General features: G+C 37.2%; 1 protein-coding gene across 3 annotated transcripts in view; it reads right to left on the bottom strand.

Moving 5' to 3' along the window:
• Positions 1 to 1,484: 1,484 nt before the first annotated feature.
• The window catches only part of LOC117988829 (beta-glucuronidase), a 59,291-nt gene continuing 33,603 nt past the window's right edge, over positions 1,485 to 27,172 (bottom strand). For 2 of the 3 annotated variants that reach the window (XM_069503683.1, XM_069503684.1), the window contains exons 4-13: positions 22,653 to 22,822; positions 21,137 to 21,279; positions 18,487 to 18,674; positions 17,839 to 17,985; positions 17,379 to 17,551; positions 16,669 to 16,812; positions 16,502 to 16,586; positions 5,618 to 5,794; positions 4,983 to 5,121; positions 1,485 to 3,976 (exon numbers count right to left, since the gene is read on the bottom strand). In XM_069503683.1, coding sequence (XP_069359784.1) covers positions 3,783 to 3,976; positions 4,983 to 5,121; positions 5,618 to 5,794; positions 16,502 to 16,586; positions 16,669 to 16,812; positions 17,379 to 17,551; positions 17,839 to 17,985; positions 18,487 to 18,674; positions 21,137 to 21,279; positions 22,653 to 22,822 — 1,560 coding nt within the window. In that variant the 3' untranslated portion in view covers positions 1,485 to 3,782. Of the gene's footprint in view, positions 3,977 to 4,372; positions 4,599 to 4,982; positions 5,122 to 5,617; positions 5,795 to 16,501; positions 16,587 to 16,668; positions 16,813 to 17,378; positions 17,552 to 17,838; positions 17,986 to 18,486; positions 18,675 to 21,136; positions 21,280 to 22,652; positions 22,823 to 27,172 lie in introns of all 3 variants that reach the window. The other variant, XM_034976088.2, reaches the window with a different exon arrangement.

The following is a 27,172-nucleotide window of genomic DNA, read 5'->3' on the forward strand; positions in this document are numbered from 1 at the left end:
AGACGTTCCGAAATCCGAGGCTTCCATTCAGTTTGCCTACTGCTCACCAAAAAACCTTCAGTTCAGAAACCGCACTAAAACAAAAGTGGTTACGGGTAACTTTAGAAACGTGTCAAACATTGTGAGCGCAACGGTTTACCGTTTAATAGAAATAATGCTTGAAATAATGGAATTCAAAAATCAATCACCTTCAGAAATTAAAATGAAAGCGTTCTTGATATAATATGCATTCCACAAAAGATATCGATATTTTTATTGATGTCAAATACTTGCGACATTTTCTACCACGTGCATAGCAGTGGCGTGCACAGTGTTTGAAGCCAGGGTAAGCATTAGTTAGGTAGGAATGTGTTTACTGACAGGTCATAATGAAAAATATGCATTGATCTATTACAACTAGGGTAAGCAGTGCATTTATGCCTCTATGACCTGCACGCCACTGGTGCATAGAGATAGTACATGACCACGTGCGTTTCTTTCACGAATGGTGAGTTTTACTTTTTGTTAGGTAGGTAAATATTCATCTAAATAGAAGATTGTACAACAAGGGCATGAAACAAGCCATTTTATCCAAGATGTTTTTCTACCCGAGCCGAAGGCGAGGGCAGATATTTAAATCAAGGATAAAATGGGTTTATGACCGAGTTGTACGCTCTGCTTTTCATTTCAATTGTGAGGAAATGAAGCAATAAATATTATTAATTTATTGTAAGTAGGTATAATATGTATAAAGTGAAATTCGGATCAAAGGAAATTCGAGCAATTTCGTAATGAGGTCTCCCGACCTTATTGCAAGATGTTACTGGCACTATAGAAATTACGTATTTTTTCGTGTCATTCATTGTGTTATCACCAGTTATCACCAGTTATCACAGCTGTGATAGCCTAGTAGTTACTGGTTAGGACGTCCGCCTTCTAATCGGAGGTCCGGGATTCGGTCCCGGGCATGCACCTCTAACTTTTCGGAGTTAGGTGTGTGTTTTTAAGTAATTAAAATATCACTTGCTTTAACGGCGAAGGAAAACATCGTGAGGAAACCTGCATGCCCGAGAGTTCTCCATAATGTTCTTATAGGTGTGTGAAGTCTACCAATCCGCACATGACCAACATGGTAAACTATGGCCAAAACTCTTCTCACTCTGAGAGGAGACGCGTGTTCTGTAGTGAGCCGGTGATGGGTCGATCATGATGATGATGGTGAAGATTAGGTTCTTGTGAACCTACTATAAACACTTTATGCACGAGAGCATGTAAACCAGTTTTAGTCCGCTTAAGCATAAAGAAAGAACTTTACGAGCATGAGAAGGCAAATTTTTTATTATGTTTTAGGTTTATTTTACAGAATAGGTATATAGTACCTACGCGAAAGTTCAGTATGGCAATCAGGGAAGGAACGCCCCGCACACCCGCACAGTCCCCGCACTAACCCGGTGCAGGCGAGCGCGGGTGACGTGCGGGTGTGCGGGGCATCCCCCGTCTTATACCCCGATTGCTATCTCAACCTGTCGCAGACACACAGGCAGGCGATCGACAGATCAGACTTCCGTGAATTGCAGCCCAAGCGACAATAAACATTAAACACGCCTTTGGGCGACTGGCGAGCCGAAGTCGATGGCGGATTATGTTCTCAAAGTAATAAAACAAAATTTCTTTATTTTTGTAATTTATTTAATTAGGTACTTACACACAATAAATATTTACAAACACAGCATACATATAGTCCGCGACAGGTCGAGATGGCAATTGGGGTGGCACGTACTATACACATTTCACTCAATATTATTAGGTAGGTACTAGCTTATGCTCGCGACTTCGTCCGCGTGGACTACACAAATTTCAAACCCCTATTTCACGCCCTTAGGGATTGAATTTTCAAAAATCCTTTCTTAGCGGATGCCTACGTCATAATAGCTATCTGCATCTCAAATTTCAGCCCGATCCGTCCAGTAGTTTGAGCTGTGCGTTGATAGATCAGTCAGTCACCTTTTCCTTTTATATACCTAATAATATAACCTATAAACAAGCCTATAAATAATATAGTAGGCGTTATACCTAATAATATAACGCCAACTACCTACGTAAAAATTAACTACTAAGGTAACATTACCTACAGATTTTGAAATGAAATTAAAATCAAATCATTTTTAACACGTTTTTTTAAATTATCTATAATATAAAATGAATCACATATGTGTTGGTCACCGCAAATCGAACAGCTGAACCGATTTCGCTAATTCTTTTTTTATAATACACCTTGAAGTACGAGAATGGTTCTTACGGAGAGAAAAATTTTAAAAATTTGAATCGACTGTTAGGCGGAACGAAGTTCGCCAGGGCAGCTAGTTATTAATATAATTATTTAAACAATTCATTCAATTCAATTATAAACATTTAAAATACATATTAACTTTACAATTATTTACCTAAGTTATTGTTGGTGGGCACACAGCATTTATTTTCCTTATATCTATACATTTTCCTACTTCTCCATTTATTAGAGTTCTTTATACTTAGTATTGATAGTGTATAATGTGAAATACAGAAATTGTAGATATTCTCAAAACCAGCAACTTTTACTCCTACTGATACTTACCTACGTCTACCAAACTGGACGGTCAAAATTGTTGTTGTAAATAGGTAGGTACATAGCATTGTTATTTGTTACAATATAAAATATTCACCTGGGCACCTTCAATCATAATAAAAAAATTGTCTATTAGGTAAGTATTATATAAGATTTTTTTAGATATTATTATTATAAGATAATAATTTTATTTGAGTCTGGCTGGCTAACGAAAGAAGGGACTGGAAAAGCGCGGCAAATTTAAAAAATATCAGTAGGGCAGCTCTGAAATTAGTATGACAGACCTGGAATAACCTAATTTGATAGAATAGAAATAAAAATAAGTAATTCTAAAGACTAAAGTATCAAATTAGGTTATTACAGGTTCCAGGGTCTGTCACACTAATTTAGGAGCTGCCATACTGATATTTTTTAAATTTGCCGCGCAGTGTCATCTTTCGTTAGCCAGACTCTAATATAGTTAATTATCGAACAGTACGCGGCAGAGAATATTGTACATCGACCTTTGTAGAGCGTTGTCTCTGTCGTTGAGACCGACAAAACGTCACATATTATGAATGACAGAGACAACGCTCTACAAACCCGAAATCTCATTCTGAATGTCGATGTACAATATTTTTTCCAGGTAGGTAGGTACTGTAAGATAATTAATTGCAACCTGAACATTAGCTACTACGAAATTCCTAAAAGCTTCTTACGTTGGTTAAATGGAACGCCGAACTTCTTGAAATCTTGACTGGTCTGAAGTGGGGGCGGGAGTAAAGTACCCGTCCGCCCTGCGCTCCTCCTGAATATTCGTTATGGGGAACTTTAGACCATTCGAGAAATCTAGCGTCACCTTTAACTGCACTTGTGATTTTGTACTTGAAGTGTCTTGGTAGTTCAGGCGTGCTTTCACAAATTAAGACGCACGTCAGTGGCCAAGCCAAGTTCTATTTTTTACAGGCACATATGGACATGGCTTGAAAAGATTGTAGTTACGTTCCATAAAACAAAGTTACCAACATAAGGTAAAATAAGATATGGCACAAATGGTTGTCGCCACAAGTTTCTAATGGAAGGGGGGTTTTATCACCATCAATAACCTTATCTAATAATAACCTGGATGAAAACCAAGATTATTACTACCTACTATGACAATGGAAGTTACCTACCTAGATGAGGTAACTATTAACTATAAGAAATAAAGTTTTTTTTATTAAAAATAAATTGTTATAAGTTCGTGTACGGCAGGTTTGCTGTCGCTGACGTAATATGAAAGGTCAGGAGCTGGGCTTCCGTTGTCTGCTGCTGCGATCGCGTGATATCTGGCTCGCAAGTGATGCGCTGCAGCCTTGGGCTGCCGTTCCCGTGTGAAGATGCCTTTTTTGTTGCCGCCTACGCGTATTGTTCCTAGATGAAATTATTCATTTTAATAGGTTGTCCAAGCAATTAAAAGGACAAAGATAAAGTGATTAAGATGAGTATCAAGACCAGTAAAGATAACAATTAAAAAGTGATCAAATATGAAATTAGCATTACAAAGAAGAACTCCGAAAAAGCTTCACAGATAAGAAGACAGTTGTTAAAGTTTTATAGGGACGGATCAACACGGAATACGGTTCGGTGCTGATCTCGCAGAGGAGGAGGTTCTTTTAGAGTGTGCTTACCCTGTCGATAAGCAGAAATCCGTAGGTATTTTTACTCATCGAGAGAGAAAAAAGGAGTGTGCTATGACAATGGAAGTTACCTATCTACAAACTAAGGTACTTAAATACCTTTTAAACGCCAAAAAGTTTAACTACCTACCTGTTAACTATACGAAATAAAGTGGGTTTCTCTTTTATAAATTGTTATAACTCTTCGTGTACGGCAGGTTTGTTGTCGCTGACGTAATATGAAAGGTCAGGAGCTGGGCTTCCGTTGTCTGCTGCTGCGATCGCGTGATATCTGGCTCGCAAGTGATGCGCTGCGGCCTTGGGCTGTCGTTCCCGTGTAAAGATGCCTTTTTTGTTGCCGCCTACTCGTGTTATTGCTAGATGAAAATATTTAATTTAATGGGTTGGTTGATCAAGCAAGTCAAAAAGTCAAAGATCAAGTGATGAAGGTGGTGATCAAGATCAGTAAGATAAAAACCAAGTGATCAGATTTGAAATTAGTTAACATTTTTACAAAGGAGAACTCAGAAAAAGCTCCACAGATAAGAGATAATTATCATAAGTTTTAATTTACATAACTTTTGATGCAGGTCAATAGGTAGCCCGAGAAAAGTAAGAATCTAACAAACAAACAATGACAATGAAACAAATGATGATAAATATAATCAAGTAAACAATGTACAACGAGGTTGCAAATACACGCACAGTAAACCACAACAATGCAAAGAAAACAAGTACATAATTAAGAAAACTGAGCTCACTTTGTGCAGTCTTGAAGTCGGCAAAGTTCCATATGAGCTCTCCGGAAAAGAAGCCGGCTTTTCGTAGTTTGTCGAACGCCTTGAAGTGTTCTGATAGCAATGCAACTTGATATTCTTCCGACCACACATACTCCGGTGTCTGAAATTTTATAGGTGCATTCCTATATCGCAGGTCAAAGACATATCGGAGCTATGCATATATCGGTGGTACCTTTGGAGACATCTTTTGGTGATGAAGTAAATGAAAAGGGAAAATAAATAAGGCACACATAAATTTTGTTGATTACAAACAATCAGCTGCTTCCAATATTTTAACATAAACATTCCTTTTTATGTGCTAGCACTTTAGGTTCGTTGAGCAAACAAACATCCAAATCATCTTGATGCCTAATATTCTCCCACATCCCTTTGTCCCAAAGCATTTGACGTGCAATATGTCGTGCGGTGTTTCTCTAAATTAAATGAGGATGTGTCGTTACTCGTAAGCAACGGGCAGATGTACAAATTTTTCAAATTCCTAGCAACATATTGGTAGTTTTTTGGCGCAGTTGTTCATCAGATGACCTTCTTACTCCTTTGCACGCTAATTCGTCATTAAAATAAAAAGTATTATTAATATTCTTAAGTATACTTACCAAATGCAGTCCAGCAAGTGTGTCAGCACCATATTCACTCATGATGACGGGTTTGTTGTGTTTGCGATGCCACGAGGTAGCTTCGTCTACCACGCTAGTCGCTATGTTCATGAGCTGTCCGGTTGCTGCGTACCAGCCGTTGTAGCGGTTGAAACAAATCACGTCTAAGTATTGACCCTGAAAATACAACCAGCAATGGGCTACTTGACACTTTTTTAAAGTTGGTCTTAAATGGTTAATATTTGTCCTATTATATCAAAAAAATTAACACTATATTTTTTTGCGCCCTAAAAACCATAAAACTTTAATTTAAAAATATATTTTTCTTAGACAGGTGAAAACACTGTCGGCCATGTTTGGCCGATAGATTATCTGTGCTCTGACGTCATGCATTTGTAAACAACAGCATAACCTCCCAAAGTTAATAAACATGACTTCTATTATACTAGTTTACATGAAAAATATAGTAATTATCGTTATTGTATCATCCGAGAATGTAAAAAACGCATCGATAAAGACCACAGGAAAGTTGTGGATTAGAGTGCCCAGTGAAATAAATATACGTAACACGAAGACTTGCTTAAAGGGATCCTATATGACTAACGACTTCAACCCAAATTTATTTTTGCAAAGATCACTTTGTTGTAAGTCTTACTTAATAACTTATTCAATTTATAAAGAGAAAACGATAATTTTTTACGTTTACTATGAGTTTTTAGAAATATATAAAAACTAGCTTATGCTCGTGACTTTGCCCGCGTGGACTTCATAAATTTCAAACCCCCATTTAACCCACTCAGGGGTGGAATTTCAAAAAATCCTTTCCTAGTGGATACCTTCTCTTTACCTACAAATAACACACCCACTAAATTTCATGTATCTAGGACCAGCTGTTTAGATGTTTAGGCTGTGCGTTGATATATAAGTTAGTCAGGACTTGAAATTTTATATATATGGATACTACGTTAGTCAATAGGGATGACATTTCTTTGTTTACATATTTAATGACGTCACATCATGGCTGACAGCGTTTTCTGAGTTTCAAATAAAAATAAAAACTGTATTTTTTAAAATTGGATTTATATATCCATCCTGCGTTTTTAATAATTGTTATTGATATATTTCGTTGTCTTAAGCAAAATACTATAATAAATAATCATTTATTGGACGAAATTAGATATGAGTCAAGTAGCCTATTGTAAGTCACATCTTTTTCAGTGAAATAATCAAGATGTATTTTTTATTAAATAGGGATATTAAGGTGACGCTGGATGCACGTCCGAACTGCTCGGCCCACGTGGGTAACTTGTATGCTATTTCACCTAACATTGTGATAGAAAGAAATAGACTCAGTGATGAGCAGTGTAGCGAGTGCATGCGCTCACACTAGCGTCCGGATATATTGATGATGGCACACAGATAGTTGGACAGATGTCACCGATGAATTTTTGTAAATATATGATTTATGAAGGAACTACTTATTTCAATTATTATTGTATAAGATTTTATGGAAGAGCGGGGTCGCCTGCCACGAGTACTCGTAGCAATACTAAAACACTTACTGGGATGGTCCCAATTACTACGCACTATGTGAAATTGTTTTACCTACTGAAATAGATATTTTTAAATTTTTTTTGAATGATAATGATTACCTACTTATCTTTTGATGAATACTATAAAATCTCACTTACATACATACCTACTAGGTAACTACTACCTCAGCGTGTATAAACAACTCGTACTTATATTATATTATAGAAATCCATACTTCTATGAAGTGTCTGTCTGTAATTTCGAAATAACTACCGCAAGCTCATAATATTGTTATTTGAACTGTACCATAACAGCTGAATCAAATGTTTTTAAAAACTGTCTGTCTGTCTGTCTGTTTGAAGTTTGAACGGGCTAATCTTCGGAACGGCAGAACCTATTTTGACGGGACTTTTACAGACAAGTAGAGAATTAACAAAGGATACTTTTTTAACCGACTTTTAAAAAAGGAGTTGTGTTTTTCTACCTATGTACACAGAAATCTCCGAGATTTCTGAACCGATTTGCGTATTTTTTTTAATTGATAAAGAAACTTTGCAACATTGTCCTATATAAAATGTGGATTTCAACTCCTCAATCCTGATGCTGCAGGGGACATGACCACCAAAACTTATGGGATTTTGAAACTGTCGGTTATAAATTGATATTGAGAGGTAGGTACCTATATCTACCAAGTAAAGACTTTATCATTGAACTCGAAGACCCACTTCTCGACCCTGATGCTGTACCTAAGGAATTGCATTGCTAAATCGTGGTGATCCCACGGAATTTTAAATGAATCATCGCCCACGCCCGTTCGGTACCCTCATTCCGCACATTGTTTTTATTAGTCAGTCCACCAATCACAACAAAGCATTCTCCCCTGTCCCCCGCCAACATTTTACGATTTTGTTTTCATGTAAATCCTTGTATATGCGTACTCTAGGAGTTGAATTCTCTGTGCTGGCGGATTACCTATTAGGAACACATGATTACACATTCGTTTGTCTGTGAAAATAAATTTTGTTGCCTACACTTATCTATTAGTAGCGACTAAAAACTATATATACCATCTACTTGTGTATAAAAAAGTCTAAATAAATTCCACTTTGATCTCAAAAATGAAAATTTTATTTTTATAAGTAGGAAGTAGGTACAATTCAATTTCCCTCTAAAAGCCCACTACACACATAAACACAATATGTATCATTTTCTGTTTCAACAGTCACATTAGATGTATCATTCGACGCAGAACTATTGAAGCTCTCCATTTCATTTCTGGAATTAATAAACATACAATCAACGTAAATATATTGTGAGTATTATCTATATAGAATGTATGCAAAAAACATAGCATAACAACTTACAAGTATGGTATGGGTAGACCTTTCAATATTTAGTACGGAATTGAATGTTGCAGCATCATGTTGGATTTCAGTGGTACGTATATTGGGCACATTCATTTTATTTTCCTTGTTTTCTTCTAAAAGGAATGTCTTGAGTCACTAAAATACAACATAATTCAGCATTGACAAATCTGACAACAAATAGTAAATCTCTATATTATTATATAAAAATGAATCGTTGAATGTGTTGCTGATCGCAAATCTCGAGAACAGCTGCACCGATTTCGCTAATTCTTTTTGATAATATTCCTTGAAGTACGGGGATGGTTCTTATGGAGAGAAAAATTTAAAAAATGTCCTGAAAAAGAATCGACTGTAGGCGGTGCGAAGTTCGTCGGGGCAGCTAGTAACATAATAATTATATTATTCTAATCCTAATTCCTAATCTAAATATATAAAAGAAAAAGGTGACTGACTGACTGACTGACTGACTGACTGACTGACTGACTGACTGATCTATCAACGCACAGCTCAAACTACTGGACGGATCGTGCTGAAATTTGGCATGCAGATAGCTATTATGACGCAGGCATCCACTAAGAAGAGATTTTTGAAAATTCAACTCTGGAGGGGGTGAAATAGGGGTTCGAAATTTTGTGTAGCCCACGCGGACGAAGTCGTGGGCATTTGCTAGTATCTAAATAATATCAACTTACAAACACAGTGTCAAACTTTCAGAAGCTGGCTCTAAATGGTACGGTGTGATAGCATCATAATCTAATTCAATTCGACTTTTTGCTTTGTCGTTTCCTTGCCAAAGAAAATCCCGTGATCCACTAAAATAGAAGTATAATATATAAGTATTTATTAAAAATAAATAAATGTCATCATCAAATTCACCATCCTGGAGAACCTTGAAAACGACACTCGCGTCTATTTTTTATAAAAAGTGCTGGCCCGCCATCTTAGATTAAAAAATGTCATTATCAAAACCAGCATCCTGGAAACCCTGAAAACGACACCCATTTCTATTTTTTGTGAAAAGTGCATGTCTGCTATTTTGGATTTGAAAATAAATGTCATTATCAAATTCAGCATCCCGGAAAAGTACATATTCAGTCAAATAAAATTCCCGTCGAGTCACATTGTTACTCACGTCGGGTGTGACGCACGGGAATAACCCCGAAAAAGTAATGGCATTATCATCACAAGATAATATTATGGTTTGGAAAGATTCTGATGAATTTTAATAGATCTCCTCTTTGCAAGGGATTTGCTTTTGCGAGAAGCTTTTGCGAGTCTAAACCGTTTCTTTTTCCTCTTCCGCCAATCCATTTTTGTTTCTGTTACACGAAAACTCAAGTTTATAATTAAATTGTCTAAGCACACAATATGACCTACATACTTATATTTGTAACTAGATGATATACGCGACTTCGTCCGCGAGGATATAGTGGTTTTTTAATCCCGCGAGAACTCTTTCAAAAGCGATCACTATTTCAAATTTCAGCCAAATCCGTCTTGTACTTTTTGCGTGAAAGGGTAACAAACCTATACACACACACACACGCAGATACAAAATTTCGCCTTTATAATGTAAAGTGTGATTTGACAACCCTGACTTTCGGAATTCGGATAAGTCCAAATTATATTTTATTACTAGTTGATGCCCGCAACTTCGTCCGCGTGGAATTAGGTTTTTAAAAATCCCGTGGGAACTCTTTGATTTTCCGGGATAAAAAGTAGCCTATGTGTTAATTTAGGGTATACCCTAAATTAACACTTTTATCTATCTCCATTCCAAATTTCATCCAAAACTGTTCAGCCGTTTTTGTGTGATTGAGTAACAAACATCCAAACATCCACACACACACATCACTACACCTATTATAAATGTGATAGTGTGTTTGTTTGTTGGTTCGTTGGTTTGTCCTTCAATCACGTCGCAACAGAGCAACGGATCGACGTGATTTTTGCATGGGTATGGTTGACCTGGAGAGTGACATAGGCCACTTTTTATCCCGGAAAATCAAAGAGTTCCCACAGGATTTTTAAAAATCTAAATCCACGCGTACGAAGTCGTGGGCATCACCTCATCATCATCATCATGATCAACCCATCGCCGGCTCACTACAGAGCAGGGGTCTCCTCTCAGAGTGAGAAGGGTTTTGGCCATAGTCTACCACGCTGGCCATGTGCGGATTGGTAGAATTCACACACCTTTGAGAACATTATGGAGAACTCGGCATGCAGGTTTCCTCACGATGTTTTCCTTTACCGTTAAAGCAAGTGATATTTAATTAATTAAAACGCGTATAACTCCGAAAAGTTAGAGGTGCGTGCCCGGGATCGAACCCCCCGACCTCCGTTTAGAAGGCGGACGTCCTAACCACTAGGCTATCATAGCTTCACCTAGTTTATAATATTAGTAGGATATATGTAAACTACTACCACCAGCTGTCGATACGATGCATTCTAAAATAAATCGACCGACCGACCGACAGACCGACCGGCCAAGTACGAGTCAGACTCGCGCCCCGAGGTTTCCGTACTACAATAGTAAAATGTTTATCTCTAAATCTCCGTTTAGAGATAAGCATTTACAATGTAACTTAATTTATTACTACTATGTAACTAGAATTTCGGTACATATAAAAATGAATCGCTAAATGTGTTGCTGATCGCAAATCTCGAGAACAGCTGAACCGATTTCGCTAATTCTTTTTTTATAATATTCCTTGAAGTACGAATATGGTTCTTACGGAGAGATAATTTTTAAAAAATTCCTGAAAAAGAATCGACTGTTAGGCGGTACGAAGTTCGCCGGGGCAGCTAGTGAAAAATAAAAATAAATAAATAGGTAAATAGTATTTTTTGACATTTTGCATGATAAATCAAAAACTATTTATTATGCACTAGATGATGCCCGCAACTTCGTCCGCGTGGATTTAGGTTTTTTAAAAATCCCGTGGGAACTTTGATTTTCCGGGATCAAAAGTCAAAGTCAAATGATTTGTTCAAAATAGGTAATAAATTACTCTTTTCGATTGTCAGTTGTTGGATTTGTAAAATATAGTGGTGATAATTATTTCGCAAACGCTACGAGGGTTCCAAACGTGCCCAAGACTGAGAAGAGCCCACAGCTAACTCAGCCGGGTATTCTTTTTATTATCACCACTTTACAAAATCATAAATTAAACTTATTAGAACTATCACAAAGCCGAGCAACTCATTCCCAAGCTTGCTTATCATTTAAATAATCCTTTACAATGTAATAGGATTTTTTAATTAGTTTACGTTTTATGAAAAGTTTGAACTTATGACAGTCACTTTGAACTTATGACAGTCACTTTTTTTTGTTAATTTATTTATGTTTTTATATACGTACAATAAATTTTCAAAAATATATTGATTATGCACTGTCATAATTTTAACTTCTCTAAATTTAGTTCTCAGCGACTCTCGTGGTCCCATACTATATATGGCTCGAACAGCCCTTTTCTGCAGCACAAAAATAGAATTTATATCAGCAGCATTACCCCATAATAATTCCGTGGTGCCATCTGAATCAGGGTTTCTACTGAAAACCAGCGCTGTATGTTTTTGTACTTGTGCAAGACAATATGCATTTATGCTGAGTAGGGACCTTTTTTTTTGGGTTGTGCCACACATGACATACTTTATTCCGGCGCTTCTTCTACTTGAGGTTTTTTGACTTTATTACTCAAGTATAAGAGGCGCTGGGATAACCTAACCAGTTGGTAACTGGTAATGTGTGGTACAGCTTTAAAAAATAAACGTTTTTTATTTTCTTTCTTTTTCTTTTCTAATAATATGACATAATGCTGTGAAAGTAACTAAAATATACTAGTCTCGCCGTTTCTATGTCTGTCAACTGGCGAATCTTTTTTACCGCATATGCAGCAGAACTGTCTGTTCGATAAGTTATTTATATGAGAGCCCCATTGAAGTTTCGCATCTAACGTTATTTCCAGAAAAATAGCGGTATCCACTAAATCTTATTTATCATAAAAGTAGCCTATGTCCTTCCCCGGGATGCAAGCTATTTTTGTACCAAATTTCATCAAAATTGGTTAAATGGATGAGCTGTGAAAAGCTAGCAGACAGACAGACGGACAGATAGACAGATACACTTTCGCATTTATAATATTAGTATGGATAAAAATAAATAAAATCGGTTTTTGATGTACAAGTAAGGTCCTTTTATATGATATCACACTTGGTTTACTAATCTTACTTGAAAGTTGAAAATACTAACTATTCGTTAATGAACACATTTTTATTTATTTTTCGTGATGTAACCACAAATTCATTGTTTCAGATTTTTCCCCTTACGTGTGTTATAACTGTTATTACCTACCTGCCAAATTTTATCATTCTAGGTCAGTGGGAAGTACCCTACAGGTTTCTTGACAGACACACTGACAGACTGACAGATAGACAGACAACAAACTGATCCTATAAGGGTTCCCTTTTCCTTTTGAGGTACGGAATCCTAATGATCTCTCTTTTTGCACTGCATTTAATCTGAATCCAAGAATTCCCGATCCGAAATAGCCGTAAGCAAGACTGTATCGTCACTTACCACCAGGTGAGATTGTAGTCAAGGGCTAACTTGTATCTGAATAAATAAATAAAAAAGTACTATTTGTACGAAGCGTTGCGTACTTTATTTGTAAGACGGACAGACAACAAACTGATCCTATAAGGGTTCCTTTTTCCTTTTGAGGTACGGAATCCTAATGATCTCTCTTTTTGCACTGCATTTAACCTGAATCCAAGAATTTCCGATCCGAAATAGTCGTAAGCAAGACTGTATCGTCACCTACCACCAGGTGAGATTGCAGTCAAGGGCTAACTTGTATCTGAATCAATATTATTATTATTATTTTATTACTTATAATAAAACTGTAACAGGTGAAATTCTGTACATTGAAGATATTTTGAAATTTTTTTTTCGAGGGCACTCTATAATCGATACTGAACCCAAAACTGAAATTTTTTTTAATTTTTGTCTGTCTGTCTGTCTGTCTGTCTGTCTGTATCACGGCCGCGCATCACGCTGAAACTACTGAATGGATTCCAATGAAACTTGGTACGATTTGACGTCATACTATGAGGATATAGGATATAGGATACTTTTTATCCCGAAATTCAGCATGGTTCCCTTAGGAGAGGGGTTGAAAGTTAAAATGTATACTGAGCTGTAATTCATTAACGCGTAGTCCGATTTCATTCATTCTTTTTTGTTAGAAACCATACATGTTAAAACTTCAAGTGCCAACTTCTCAACCATCATCATAATAATCACGGGTAGCTTTTGTACTTTTGGATTTCAATCAGCTGTTTTAGGAATAGTTGATGTTGAATTGATATTAAAGGTACGCTTAGAATAAACTATCTCTGGTTTAGGTACCAAGCAACGACTTCATAATTCAACTCGATATCCCAACTCTTCAACCCTGATGATGCAGGGTATTGCACTCCTAAGCCACTGTTGATTGTGAGATAATATTGTAGATGCCAAACATATATACCATTATTGAACTTTAAGTTCCAACTCTTCAATACTGATGCTGCAGGGTACTGCACTCCTATTCTATGGGTTTTAGGAACTGTTGTTGGTGAATTAATATTGTACCATTTACTATTGTACCAAACCACGACTACATGGTTGAACTCCGTTCACAAAAATCCACGCACTCCATCGAAATCCTATTCTATTCCAAACTTATTCGCCAGCGTGACAGGAGTGGAGAAGGCGGATAGGGACGTGTGAGGGGTGCAACGGATCAACGTGATTTTTTCCATCATCATCAGCCTGCGGTCGTCCACTGTTGGACATAGGCTTTCCCTAAAGAGCGCCACCACACCCGGTCCTCAGCCTTCCTCACCTAGCCACTTCCCGCCAGCCTCTGTATATCGTCGGTCCATCGTGCTGGAAGGCGTCCCACACTACGCTTACTTATACCTACGCGGTCTCCACTCAAGAACTTTCCGGCTCCAACGGCCATCACCTCTACGACAGGCATGACCTGCCTTCTTTTATCCCAGAAAATAAAAGAGTTCCCACGGGCTTTTGAAAACCTACATCCACGCGGACGAAGTCGCGGGCGTCAGGTAGTAAATAAATAAAAAAGTACTATTTGTACGAAGCGTTGCGTACTTTATTTGTAAGACGGACAGACAGACAGACAGACAGATAGACGGACAGACAGACAGACGGACAGACCGACAGACGAACAGACGGACAGACGGACGGGCAGACGGACCGATGGACGGACCGACAGACGCATGGACGGACGGACGGACTGACGGACGTACGGACGGACGGACGGACGGACGGACGGACGGACAGACGGACGGACGGACAGACGGACCGACAGACAGACAGACAGAGGGTTCCGTTTTTTTCCTTCTGAGGTACGGAACCCTAAAAATACAAAGAAATACCACCAGGTAGGTACCTACCTACCTATATTATTATACATATACAGGTACCTTTTTAGGGTTCCGTACTTTATAAGGAAAAAAGGGACCCTTAGGATCACTTCGTTGTCTGTCTGTCTGTCCGTCTCTCCGTCTGTGTCGTATCTGTCACACAAACCTATAGGATACTTCCCGTTGACCCAGAATCATGAAATTTAGTAGGTACGTAGGTCTTAGAGCACAAGTAAAGGAATAAATCCGAAAACCATAGATTTGTGATTACAACTTACAAAAAAAAATTAAAGTGTGTTAATGAAAAAATAATTAGTATTTTCAATTTTCAATGTATAATAAGTATACCAAGTGGGGTATTATATGAAAGGGCTTTACTGTATTGTGTGTATTCTAAAACACATTTTTATTTATTTTTATGCATAATAGTTTTTGATTTATGGAGCAAAATGTCAAAAAAATACCTGAGTACGGAACCCTTGGTGCGCGAGCAACTCGCACTTGGCCGGTTTTTTAAAATTAGATAAAATAAATAACTAAACAAAGTTACTTACCTATTGTACTAGGACCACACGAGTAGATATCCCTACTAGGACCTCAACAACAAAGTCAGGTCAATAAACCAATGAATAAAATTGGTGTCCAAATTTCAAATTCCAGAGGTCAATGTACAAAATGCAATAAGTATTTGAAGGACTTATTGACTCTGCTCTGCTCAATCTTCTACACATTTGCATAGCCACTGAATAAAAATTAATTTTATAAAATCATTACGACTTTTGTTTTTGAAAACATATTAATAACAACAGTTGTCGTCATAGAAACCACAATATTACACGCGCAGCCGCGCGCCGCTGGGCTGGCCCTTCCCTCCGCCACCCGCGCGGTGTCTAATGTTTTGGGGTGAGAAGCATGATGATTTTAGCCGAAATCTAGCGCTTGAAAAGGGTTGAACAGTAGTTTGGGAAAAGTATTTTTGAGAAAAAACTACTGAATTTAGGTTTGCAAAGTAAAGTTATTTCAACTAATGAATAAATAAACTATGTCTAATGATAATTTTTTTTAGAATTTTCCTATTCCTAATCTTATTTATTTACGCCCAAAGTTGACATAAATTTAGTGTTAAAATAGGAATCTTTTGAGGCTCGTAACTTTTAAATCAATATTTTTTTCAATGTTTTAGATATCATTGAACCTAGATAATGACGAGATAAATCGATATAATTCTTAGTTTTGTGCGTACAATATCGAATATTGTTGTATTTTCCCTCCTACGTTTGTATGAAGAAAGCACCGAACTGAGCTGCCTTAAGCTGAATCGTTTCATGAAATTAATTGATAATTCAAATATGCCCCAATAGTGACACCTCTATCTTGTATCTCAGTTTTATCTCTGCAGTTAAGTACTTAATAGATATATTTAGGAAAAGGACTTTTGAAAACAATTATGATTCTAGACAACACAGTTACCTCATTTTGAGTGTAATTTTTCTTACTTTCTTTAAATCAATTATTATAAAATAAGTTAGTGAATTAACCTACTTACAGATTTATCATTTAAATAACTCTGAGAAATGGCGATTGTAACGGGTCTTGATAAATCCATAGATTTGACGTGTTTCACAACGCTTCTAAAAAGAGAGAAAATTTTGTTTTAACATTTTTTCAAATCGATTAATTATTATCATATTTCATTAATAAAAAAAATCTTACTTAAAATACAAGTCAGCTTTGAAGTTGCTGGATCTTGGTTCGTTGGCAATGGACCACATGATCACACTGGGATGGTTCTTGTCTCGTCGGATCAATTCGGTTAATGACTGCTTGTGTTTCACTAGAAGAGTGTCTGTGAAGATACTGAAATAATACATTTAGAAATTAGAATACAAATTAATAATAATAATAATAATAATAATTAGGTAGGTAGGTACACATAATATAATTTAAATATCTTAACGCCCAATAGACTACCCTGTATTACACCAAGCAAAAAATGATCGAAACAAATTATTTGTACCTACTTTAATTTAGGGTAGCCGTTTTGCATCTAAATATATAAAAAAGGAAAAGGTGACTGACTGACTGACTGACTGATCTAGCAACGCATAGCTATTAGCTGAAACTACTGGATGGATCGGGCTAAAACTTGACATGCAGATTGCTATTATGACGTAGGCATCCGCTAAGAAAGGATTTTAAAAAAATGCAACCCCTAAGGGGGTGAAATAGGGGTTTGAAGTTTGTGTAGTCCACGCGGACAAAGTCGCGAGCATAAGCTAGTGTAAAATAATTTAAGTAATTTTTTTCTTTTTGTTTTATGTTTGATGTTCTTTACGTACTTTATATTATGTATTTTTCATCGTTGGACCTTAATCTATTTTAACATTATTAATTTTGCCTTAGTATGTTCTCACAATACTTACTCGGTATCGACGCTTGGGCACTCATCAATAATCATGATGCCGAGTTCATCAGCCATCTGATAGATTTCTTCAGCGTACGGGTAATGTGAAGTACGGAACGCATTAGCTCCGACCCATTTAATTAAATTGAAGTTCTTCACCCACAGCACTGGATCCCAACCTTTACCGCGTAGCTGAGGGAGGGAACGAACTAAATGTAGAGTTATAATATTTTAGTATACTTAGTTTACAATGAGAACTCACAATGTCAATTGAAATAAAAGTTAATGATAATAATTGCAAAATTAAAAACTAAAACTTAGAAATTTCAGAGTGAGTCACTTTTGAATAGAATTTAACATACCTATCTATTATTCTTCTACAGTTTATAAAATAAATAGTTTGAAGTTAGTTAAATCTAAAGTTAGGAGAAGCATACGATGAAGATGACATTAAAATTATTTATTATTTATAAACTTACATCAGAATCCTCGTGCATGCCAAAGCCTCTGAGGTAGATGGGCTTGTCGTTGAGGTAGATCGTTGTGTTGCTCCATGTGACGGTTCTGATGCCTACTTTCAGGTTGTATGTGTCCACAATTTCACCCAGTGGACCTACCAGAGACGCCTGAAAATGATAGCTTTAAAAATGGATGAAATGTTTTGAAATGATGATCGAAATCGAATAAAATATTATAATCGTAATCTTGAAACTATCATTAAAATTTTCTGGTGATTAAGTCCGTAAATCTATCGTTCGTATATCTAACGGTGAAAACCTATTATTAGCTTGTAGTCACTTAATTTTAAGATTATAATTGGTTTTCCTAAAAAAAATGTTATATACTCTATCTATATCTTAAATAAAAACATGCAGAAAATTTGAAGACATGTTAATACAGGTATTTCCTAAAGTTTTAAAAGGAATACAAAAGAAAGATCAAACTTTTTACGAGTTTTTGAATCCTACTAAAAAGAACCTGCAAGAAACTCAACAGTTGCTCTTTTCAAAGATTCAGTTAATAATTGGGTATTATGTTAGGGATAAAAGTAGATAATTACAAAATACTGTAGTAGATATCATTAATTTAAAATAGTACAGCAAAAATAAAGGCATAGTATCAATTACCTTCAAAGTATACAAGTAACCAGGATTAGGGTGCATCAGATAAGGCCACCAGAAGTTGGCATTGCCAATCTCCAATAGGCCGGCGCATTCGTTCGCCCCAACCACTTGCAAACCGTTCTTATCAAACAATTGGATAAGGCAGTTCACATTGGAGGTACCTTTGTAGGTAACATTATAAACCACAAAACCTGTAAACAAAAATGTTATAAGTATGATTTATAAAAAAAGTACTAGAACCAATGATTTCATCTACGATTATTATACAGGTAGGAGGTAAAGAGTGCAGACGTTTATCCTATTGTCCTAATGAAACGAAGACTATTTTGGGCAAATACTTACTCAAAAATATTTTGTTATTAATCAAAAATATTTTATCTGGATTCGTAACGGAATAAGAATTAAAATTACGTTGTTTTGTAACTGGTTACGTACTTACTAAACAAGTATTTAATACGGGTTCATAACGGAATATAAGATTAGTTAAGTATTGTCTTTTTGTAACTGGTTACTACGAAACTACGTAATTTCATTCTTATTCCGTTACGATCACAGATAAAAATATATTCTTGATTAATAACCAGTTACGAAAAGCCGAAGTATTAATCTTATTTCGTACCTAGTTGGTTACGGAAAATTGGTTACCAACGTGGACGGAACCAAATTTTGTGCGGTCACCCGAAAAATGTCGGGTAAAGAAATAATACTTATTCAGTTGTCTAGACTTTAAAATTACCTATATCACAGACTGTATTCGCCAAGTTCTAATAAGACAAAAATTCTAATAAGAGTGGCGACGCACTAACTCTGTGTTTATTTACACGTACCATTTCAAGCTACTTTAGACCCCCCATAACTCAAAAACTAAGACTTATTAAATTTAGTGTCCTATGCCCTCCTAGGGGCTTCATTGAATAAGGCTTGTTGAAGGTTAAACTAGCTTACAGCTTTGGTTTAGGTAACTATGAAATGCTACTTATACAAATCTCTATTTAATGTAGATATTAAAAACCAAGAAAGCCAAACCAAGAAAGGATAGAAAGCCAAAAACGCACCAAAAAACTTGGCATTCTTAACAAGGTCAAGCGTACTTCACGCCGCGACAACTGATTACTTTGTATCAAGCACAAGTTAGATCGTGCATGGAGTACTACAGTCACCTCTACGATGGCTCCGCTAAGTACCAACTAGCGGCTCTGGATGCTGTTGATCGTCGAGCTAGGAGACTCATAGGCGAAGACTCTCCTTTACTGGCAAAAATCACCGCCGCAAGGTCGCCGGCTTATTGGTGTTTTATAGGATATATTTCGGAGAGTGTGCTCAGGAACTTTTCGATCTTGTCCCCCCTTCACCATTTTACTACCGCACCGCAAGACGTCGGGCGATTTTCCATTCTTATGTCGTCGATATTCCATCAACACGCACGAAACGTTTTGCGTCATCTTTCCTCATACGCATGGCTAAGGTTTGGAATACTCTTCCACGATATGTGTTTCCTACCAATTACAACCCGGGTATCTTTAAAACAAGAGTGAATAGGCATATTCTAGGTAAACGCGTCCCATCTTAGGCTACATCATCACTTTCCATCAGGTGTGATTGTGGTCAAGCGTTTACCTATAATGAATTAAAAAATGGATACTTAATAATGTAGTAATAATACAGCTATTATTCTAATTTTAGCATTTTAAGCGTAGCAAATTATAACCATACCTATAATAGAATGCTACTTAAATGAATTTTAATGACACAGTATGATAAATACGGCATAAAAATCGCTTTTGACAGAAACATAAAGCAACCTCGTTCACGTGAACCGTTAGCTTATTGTATCCCAACCAGTGCAATGCAGATAGGATCGTTGCATTGTCATGTAGCCCGCAATAAATGTGCCGAGTAATTTATTCAAGGATTATGAATAAGCCGCGCGTACTCTATAATCATAGGAAATGTAATGTCTACTTAGTTAAAGATAGCATTTTGTCTATTAGGTACAAGTATCTGCTTCCATACTTGGCCTGGCAATAAAATACTACTTAAAAGTACTATAGTTTTTTGATAGCAACCCCAAGTACTCAAGTTCTATGAAATATCCTTCAATGTTATATGATTTTTTTAAGGGAAATTATCCACTTTCAGTATAACAAATTATCCGGCTATCTGGGCCTGGCTAAGATAAGTCAAAGAAGCTCAACTTTAGATAAAAGTAATGTACTTACCTTGAAGCACTACGCATGCACGGCAAAAGAGCCTCGAAAAACTGGATAAACAGCCAACTTATAGGTTGGCGAGTCCGAAAAAGACTAGAGATCGGTAGATTGATAGAGTGGAGAGGAACATTAAGGCATAATTCCGAACCACGCTGCACGCAGCAGCGCTGCCACAACAGTGCTGTCACCAGCTGTCACAGTCCTGTCGCGGCACTACTGGTCCCCAATACAATCTCTATAAGCTTATATGACATTACATTCCGAGCTAGGCAGCAATGCAGCGTGGTTCGGAATCATTCCTTTAGGGGTCATGGAGTTCGGTGTTGGAAAGAAATAATTGCATCTGACAGCATTAGATTAATTTAAAGTTTGCTTGACCAAGCCAAGGCTCACCTAAAAGTAGAGCTTTGAATATGTTGTAGCAAGCCTTTAGTTTACGTCACCTGTGAGTCCCTGGATGTCAGTATTGACGATAACGTCGTCGATGTACTCTTGCGGCGTGGTGTACAGGAAGACTGACCGGTGGATGCCGGCGTAGTTGAAGAAGTCGAAAGTATAAGACTGCTCCTGGCGCACTTTTGTGTTACTGAAACATTGACATTTTCTTTTGTAAATTCATACAAAGTTGATGTTTTGATGCCTAAAGAACTACCCACGGATAGCGACGAAGTGTACTAGCTATAGTCCTTATGAGATGGCAATCGCAATCCGATTGCAGCCAAGCGCTAGTCTATAAAGCAGTGGTTATGTAGTCTGCTAATCTGCACTTGGCCAGCGTGGTAGCCAAACCATTCTCATTGAAATGAATTTATTTACTTCATGTAGGACAGTACCGGTTTGGATAATCCACGCTCCAGCAATGCACGGGGCTGCAATTGCTTGTACAGTATGTTATATTAATATTGTAAATAGATCACTTGAAAAGAGCAACGGCCGAGTTTCTTGCTGGTTCTTCTCGGTACCTACGTAACGGCATTCCGAACTAGTGGTAAATCAAACTAGTTGACGATTCAAAAGCACTTTTAAAAGTTTACTTGAATAAAACTCCATTCCATTCCATTCCATTCCATTCCATTCCATTCCATTCCATCCCATCCCATCCCATCCCATCCCATCCCATCCCATCCCATCCCATCCCATCCCATCCCATCCCATCCCATCCCATCCCATCCCATCCCATCCCATCCCATCCCATCCCATCCCATCCCATCCCATCCCATCCCATCCCATCCCATCCCATCCCATCCCATCCCATCCCATCCCATCCCATCCCATCCCATCCCATCCCATCCCATCCCATCCCATCCCATCCATCCCATCCCATCCCATCCCATCCCATCCCATCCCATCCCATCCCATCCCATCCCATCCCATCCCATCCCATCCCATCCCATCCCATCCCATCCCATCCCATCCCATCCCATCCCATCCCATCCCATCCCATCCCATCCCATCCCATCCCATCCCATCCCATCCCATCCCATCCCATCCCATCCCATCCCATCCCATCCCATCCCATCCCATCCCATCCCATCCCATCCCATCCCATCCCATCCCATCCCATCCCATCCCATCCCATCCCAGCCCACCCCATCCCATCCCATCCCATCCCATCCCAACCCACTCCACTCCACTCCACTCCACTCCACTCCACTCCACTCCTCTCCTCTCCACTCCACTCCACTCTATTCTGTTCTATTCTGTTCTATTTTGTTCTTTTCTGTTCTGTTCCGTTCCGTTCTGTTCCGTTCCGTTCCGCTCTACTCTACTCTACTCTACTCTGTTCTACTCTATTCTATTCTAAAAATAGTTCTACTGAGAAGAGCCGGCAAGTAATTATGTAAAGGAATTCTGAGAGGAGACCCGTGCGCAGTAGTGAGTCAGTGATGGTTTGATCATGATGATGATGATGATGCTAGTGATTAAAAAAAAGATGCGACCAATGAAACAATAACTTACCCAACTATGATATCTCTAATGGTGCCCTGTGGCACGGTGTCGCCGAGCAGTGTGTTGTCGACCACGACGGTGAGGAGGTTGCTGCTATTGTGGTTAATTAGGCCAGTGATCTCCACCTCGAACGGTAGGTGACCAATTTCATGGTAGGTCACCGGTTGGCTGTTCACCCACTGGAAGAACAACTTACTGTTATAATGTATTATTAAAGAACATAGACATACACTAAAAGAAAGATTATTATTAGACACAGACAGTATTGTACCTACGGTACATAATATGTCTGTGTTATCAGGGAACGCTCAACGCGTAATTAGATCTGGCTCTATTGGCCATGTGTGATGTGACCCTAGAAATATACCTACCTACTCTCGCGGAACTTTATCTCTTATGAGAGAAAAAGAATGAGATAAGAGATATAATTTTCCACGATCGAAAGAGAGAAGTCAATTAGTTTGTACTTATGTTTATATTAGAGTAGTTTGTTCATATTGTTTCGCCCTAGTTCTAGGTATTGCTAAGCTGTGGATAGTGTAGTTGATTATATATTTGCCAATTTAGTTTGCTAGATTTAAGTCATAGTTTCGGTCCCGAATAAATAAATAAATAATAAATATTAGGCCGCAGCTCTGTGCGAGTTGAATTGCACCTTATTGCGTCGTAACAAGAGCTGCTATTTATTTAAACACTTTCGTGAGTGATCCTCGTACTATTGTATATTTTATGGCGTAACCAAGAAATAAAAACACATCCGTGGGAATGAATGAATGAATCTAAATTTCACACCACACAAAAAGTACTTAACTAACACAAGCAGTCACAACATAAATTAAGTAGGTAACATAATACAATTTAGCTTCCGAATCGCTACATTTTTTCCGGAAACAAATTATTACAAAATAATGTTGATTCGAAAATAGAACTTTTACGAGGATGGGAGGCAAAGCTATAATGCGTGAAATAGCATCACTTTTATGAGAACGTTTATATTCGCGATGCTCATTGTGCTTTAGTCTGTGGTGTTCTTAATTACATGTTAACAACTTTAAACCTTTCATGGCATGGGTTTCATTCCTCGATTATAATTAACACAGACTTCGTACTTAAGCGTTTTATGAGGGTTCCGTACCTCACAAGGAAAAAAGGATCCCTTATAGGATCACTTGTTGTCTAGCTATCTGTCCGTCTGTCGTGTCTGTCAAGAAAACCCATAGGGTAGGTACCTACTTCCCGTTGACCTAGAATCATGAAATACGGCAAACAGGTAGGTAGATCTTTTAGCACAAGTAAAGGAACAAATCTGAAACCGTGAATTTGTAGTTACATCACAAAAAAAAAAAAATGAAAAATGTAAGTAAGTAATCATTTGAAAGGGCTTTATCTGTACATTCTAAAACAGATTTTTATTTATTTTTATGCATAACAGTTTTTGATTTATCGTGCAAAATGTCCGAAATAATACCCGAGTACGGAACCATCACCAACCGCCAAACGCAACCATCGGTGCGCGAGTCTGATTCCAACTTGGCCTGTTTTTTTAACACGTAGGAAATATTTGATATTCCAGGATAATAATAAGTACTTAGGTAGCCTAGGTTCATCACCATTCACCGGGATGCAAGCTATCTCAATTTCTAAGCTAAGTAATCTAAGCCTTTCGTCAAAATCGGTTAAACGGATGGCAGATAGACGGACAGACATACACTTTCGCATTACAATATTACTAGCTGATGCCCGCGACTTCGTTCACCTGGAATTAGGTTTTTGAAAATCCCGTGGGAACTCTTTGATTTTCCGGGATAAAAAACCTATGTCACTCTCCAGGGCTTCGACTACCTATGCCCATGCCAAAAATCACGTCAATCCATTGCTCCATTGCGACGTGATTGAAGGACAAACCAACAAACAAACACACTTTCGCATTTATAACAATTATGGGTAGTGATTTAGTATGAATGAGTTTGCTTACCACTGGAATGGCATCAAAATTCAAATCAATCATTTATTATCAAAAGGTTATTTATTGTCAAAGGGTTACGAAGTTCCAAATACAATAGGAAAAATTCTCAATCTCTTTGTTTCACTTCTTTATCAACTATTGAACTTTTTGACACATTCAAACTTAACAAAACATAAAGTGTACAAAATTGTAAACAGCAGAAAGGTTTAAGAAATTGATGACTGTGTTGTGTTTCTGTTTAGATTATTATAAAGTAAGTAGGTAAGTAGATTACGTTTCCATTGTCAATCATATTCGATAAGTGAATTCATTTTACATGTTACCGCTTTTCTAGCTGTTAAAATTTTAGTCAACACCAATTTGCTATGTACTAAGAGCCCGTAGGTTAACTGAGACGGTAGGTAGGTACCAGTGGCGAAGGGTGAAAATCTGAAAAAGGGAAGCCGGAAACGTACTTACCTAAAAGAATATCAGCTGTTCCCCATCGATTTTTGTTTTCAAAACTTAATTTAGAAAAATTACTATCGTTACGTAACAAGAAATCTGTTAAACAACAATCTATGTGAATTAAGGCCATTTCTGATTTTGACTTACCAAACTGAATCAAAATTACCGTGAACTTACACTTATTAGTTATTAATCACTATCCCCAATTTATTATATCAAAATAAAACACCACTAACAACTTTAAAAACAAACAAGCATGGCCGCTTCAATGTATCAATATCAAATCACCCTTCAAAATACAAAATACTCAAAATAGTAGCATGTACCTGTTAAAATAATACTATTAATATAATTTTGAATTTGGAGGTATAATACGGTAACTCGGATTCTAGCGGCTTAATTACGTTAAATTTGTCTGACTGTCAGAGTTCCAAATTAGTTTTCGCTACTGGGCCAGATTAAATTGGTATTGGTCAACCGTAGAGCGAGACAGACCTAGTTCGCCCCTTTCGCTTTCGCTAGGGAAATGAAAGAGATAAATACTAAACAAAAATCTAACTAGGGAATCCGATATTTTACGGCTTGTACGGTGTAGGACTGTAGGTGTATGTTACTTATATTAGCTGTTATGCTTTTAACTTAAATTAGTATTAACAAAAAAAAAAATTGCATTTGTGACGTCGACCTTTGTATTTACAAACGTATTACCGAATTTATGTGAATAGTACCTACTTACGCTATATTATGCCAATTCTTAAAGGGAAGCCGATAGGAATCGTGTTATATTGACTCTTCGCCGCTGGTAGGTACCAATTTGACAAATCGCTGTGCTCGCAAATGACAAACCGTAAAGCCTGTAAGCTTATGTCTGTTTCCGGAATGACCTAAGTTATCTTTTCACCAAATTTCGTCAAAATCAGCTAAATAGATGAGCCGCGAAAAGGGAACTGACAGACACACCTTGGCATTAATGAAAAATTTCTTAAAATTGTTAATTTTTTTGTCTATAAAAAACATCATACTGAGATCGTCTTTCGTTTGCTGGATTTACTCAGATATCGCAGAAAAAGACAAACTTTCAGATTTTATCAAATACTAAGTAGCTTATACCCGCGACTTTGTCCGCGTGGACCACACAAATTTTAAACCCCTATTTTACCCCCTTAGGGTTTGAATTTTCAAAAATCTCTCTTAGCGGATGTCTAAGTAAAACCTAATAGCTATCTGCATGCCAAATTTCAGCCCAATTCGTCCAGTAGTTTGAGCTATGCGTTGATAGATCAGTCAGTCACCTTTTCCTTTCATATATTTAGACTTGCTCTAGCTCTAAATTTTCTACCGGTTCTAGGACTATTTAACAATCTTGTCTATTGTTGACATAGAAGAGATAAGCGCGGCATTACAAGTGTTTTTACAGTTTTTGGGTTGGACATTGCAATATTGCAATAATCCATCCATACTAATATTATAAATGCGAAAGTGTGTATGTCTGTCTAGTAGCTTTTCACGGCCCAACCGTTACACCGATTTTTATGAAATTTGGTACAGAATTAGCTTACATCCCGGGGAGGAGTTTTGAAAAAAACAAGCAAAAACTTTGCTATTTCTAGCAAACAGTGAACAAAAATTATTCAAGGTAAGTATAGGTTCTTATTATAAGGTCTACTATCTGTCGTTGATATAATTTTATGTGTTTTAAAGCTAAAATCGAAATACAATGTGCTCATCTATACTTCTATAATATTTTTAATAAATAAAACTGAATTGTCTGTCTGTAATTTCGAAATAACTTCCTCATATTAAACTCATATTATGGTTATTGGAACTGTACCATAACTGAATCAAACGTTTTAAAATTTTTGTCTGTCTGTCTGTTTGACACGGGCTAATCTTCGGAACGGGTGGACCTATGAAGTTAGAGGATTAACTAAGGATTAACATAGGCTACTTTTTTAACCGACTTTTAAAAAAGAAGGAGCTGTGTTAAATACACCAAAATCCCCGATTTCTGAACCGATTTGAGTATTTTTTTAATCGAATTAGAAACTTTGCGATATCGTCCCATAAATAATTTGGTTTCCAACTCCTCAGTTCTGATGCTGCATAAGACCTGACC

This window comes from Maniola hyperantus, chromosome 15, assembly GCF_902806685.2.
Source record: "Maniola hyperantus chromosome 15, iAphHyp1.2, whole genome shotgun sequence".
In the NCBI taxonomy this organism is placed as follows: Eukaryota; Metazoa; Arthropoda; class Insecta; order Lepidoptera; family Nymphalidae; genus Maniola; species Maniola hyperantus.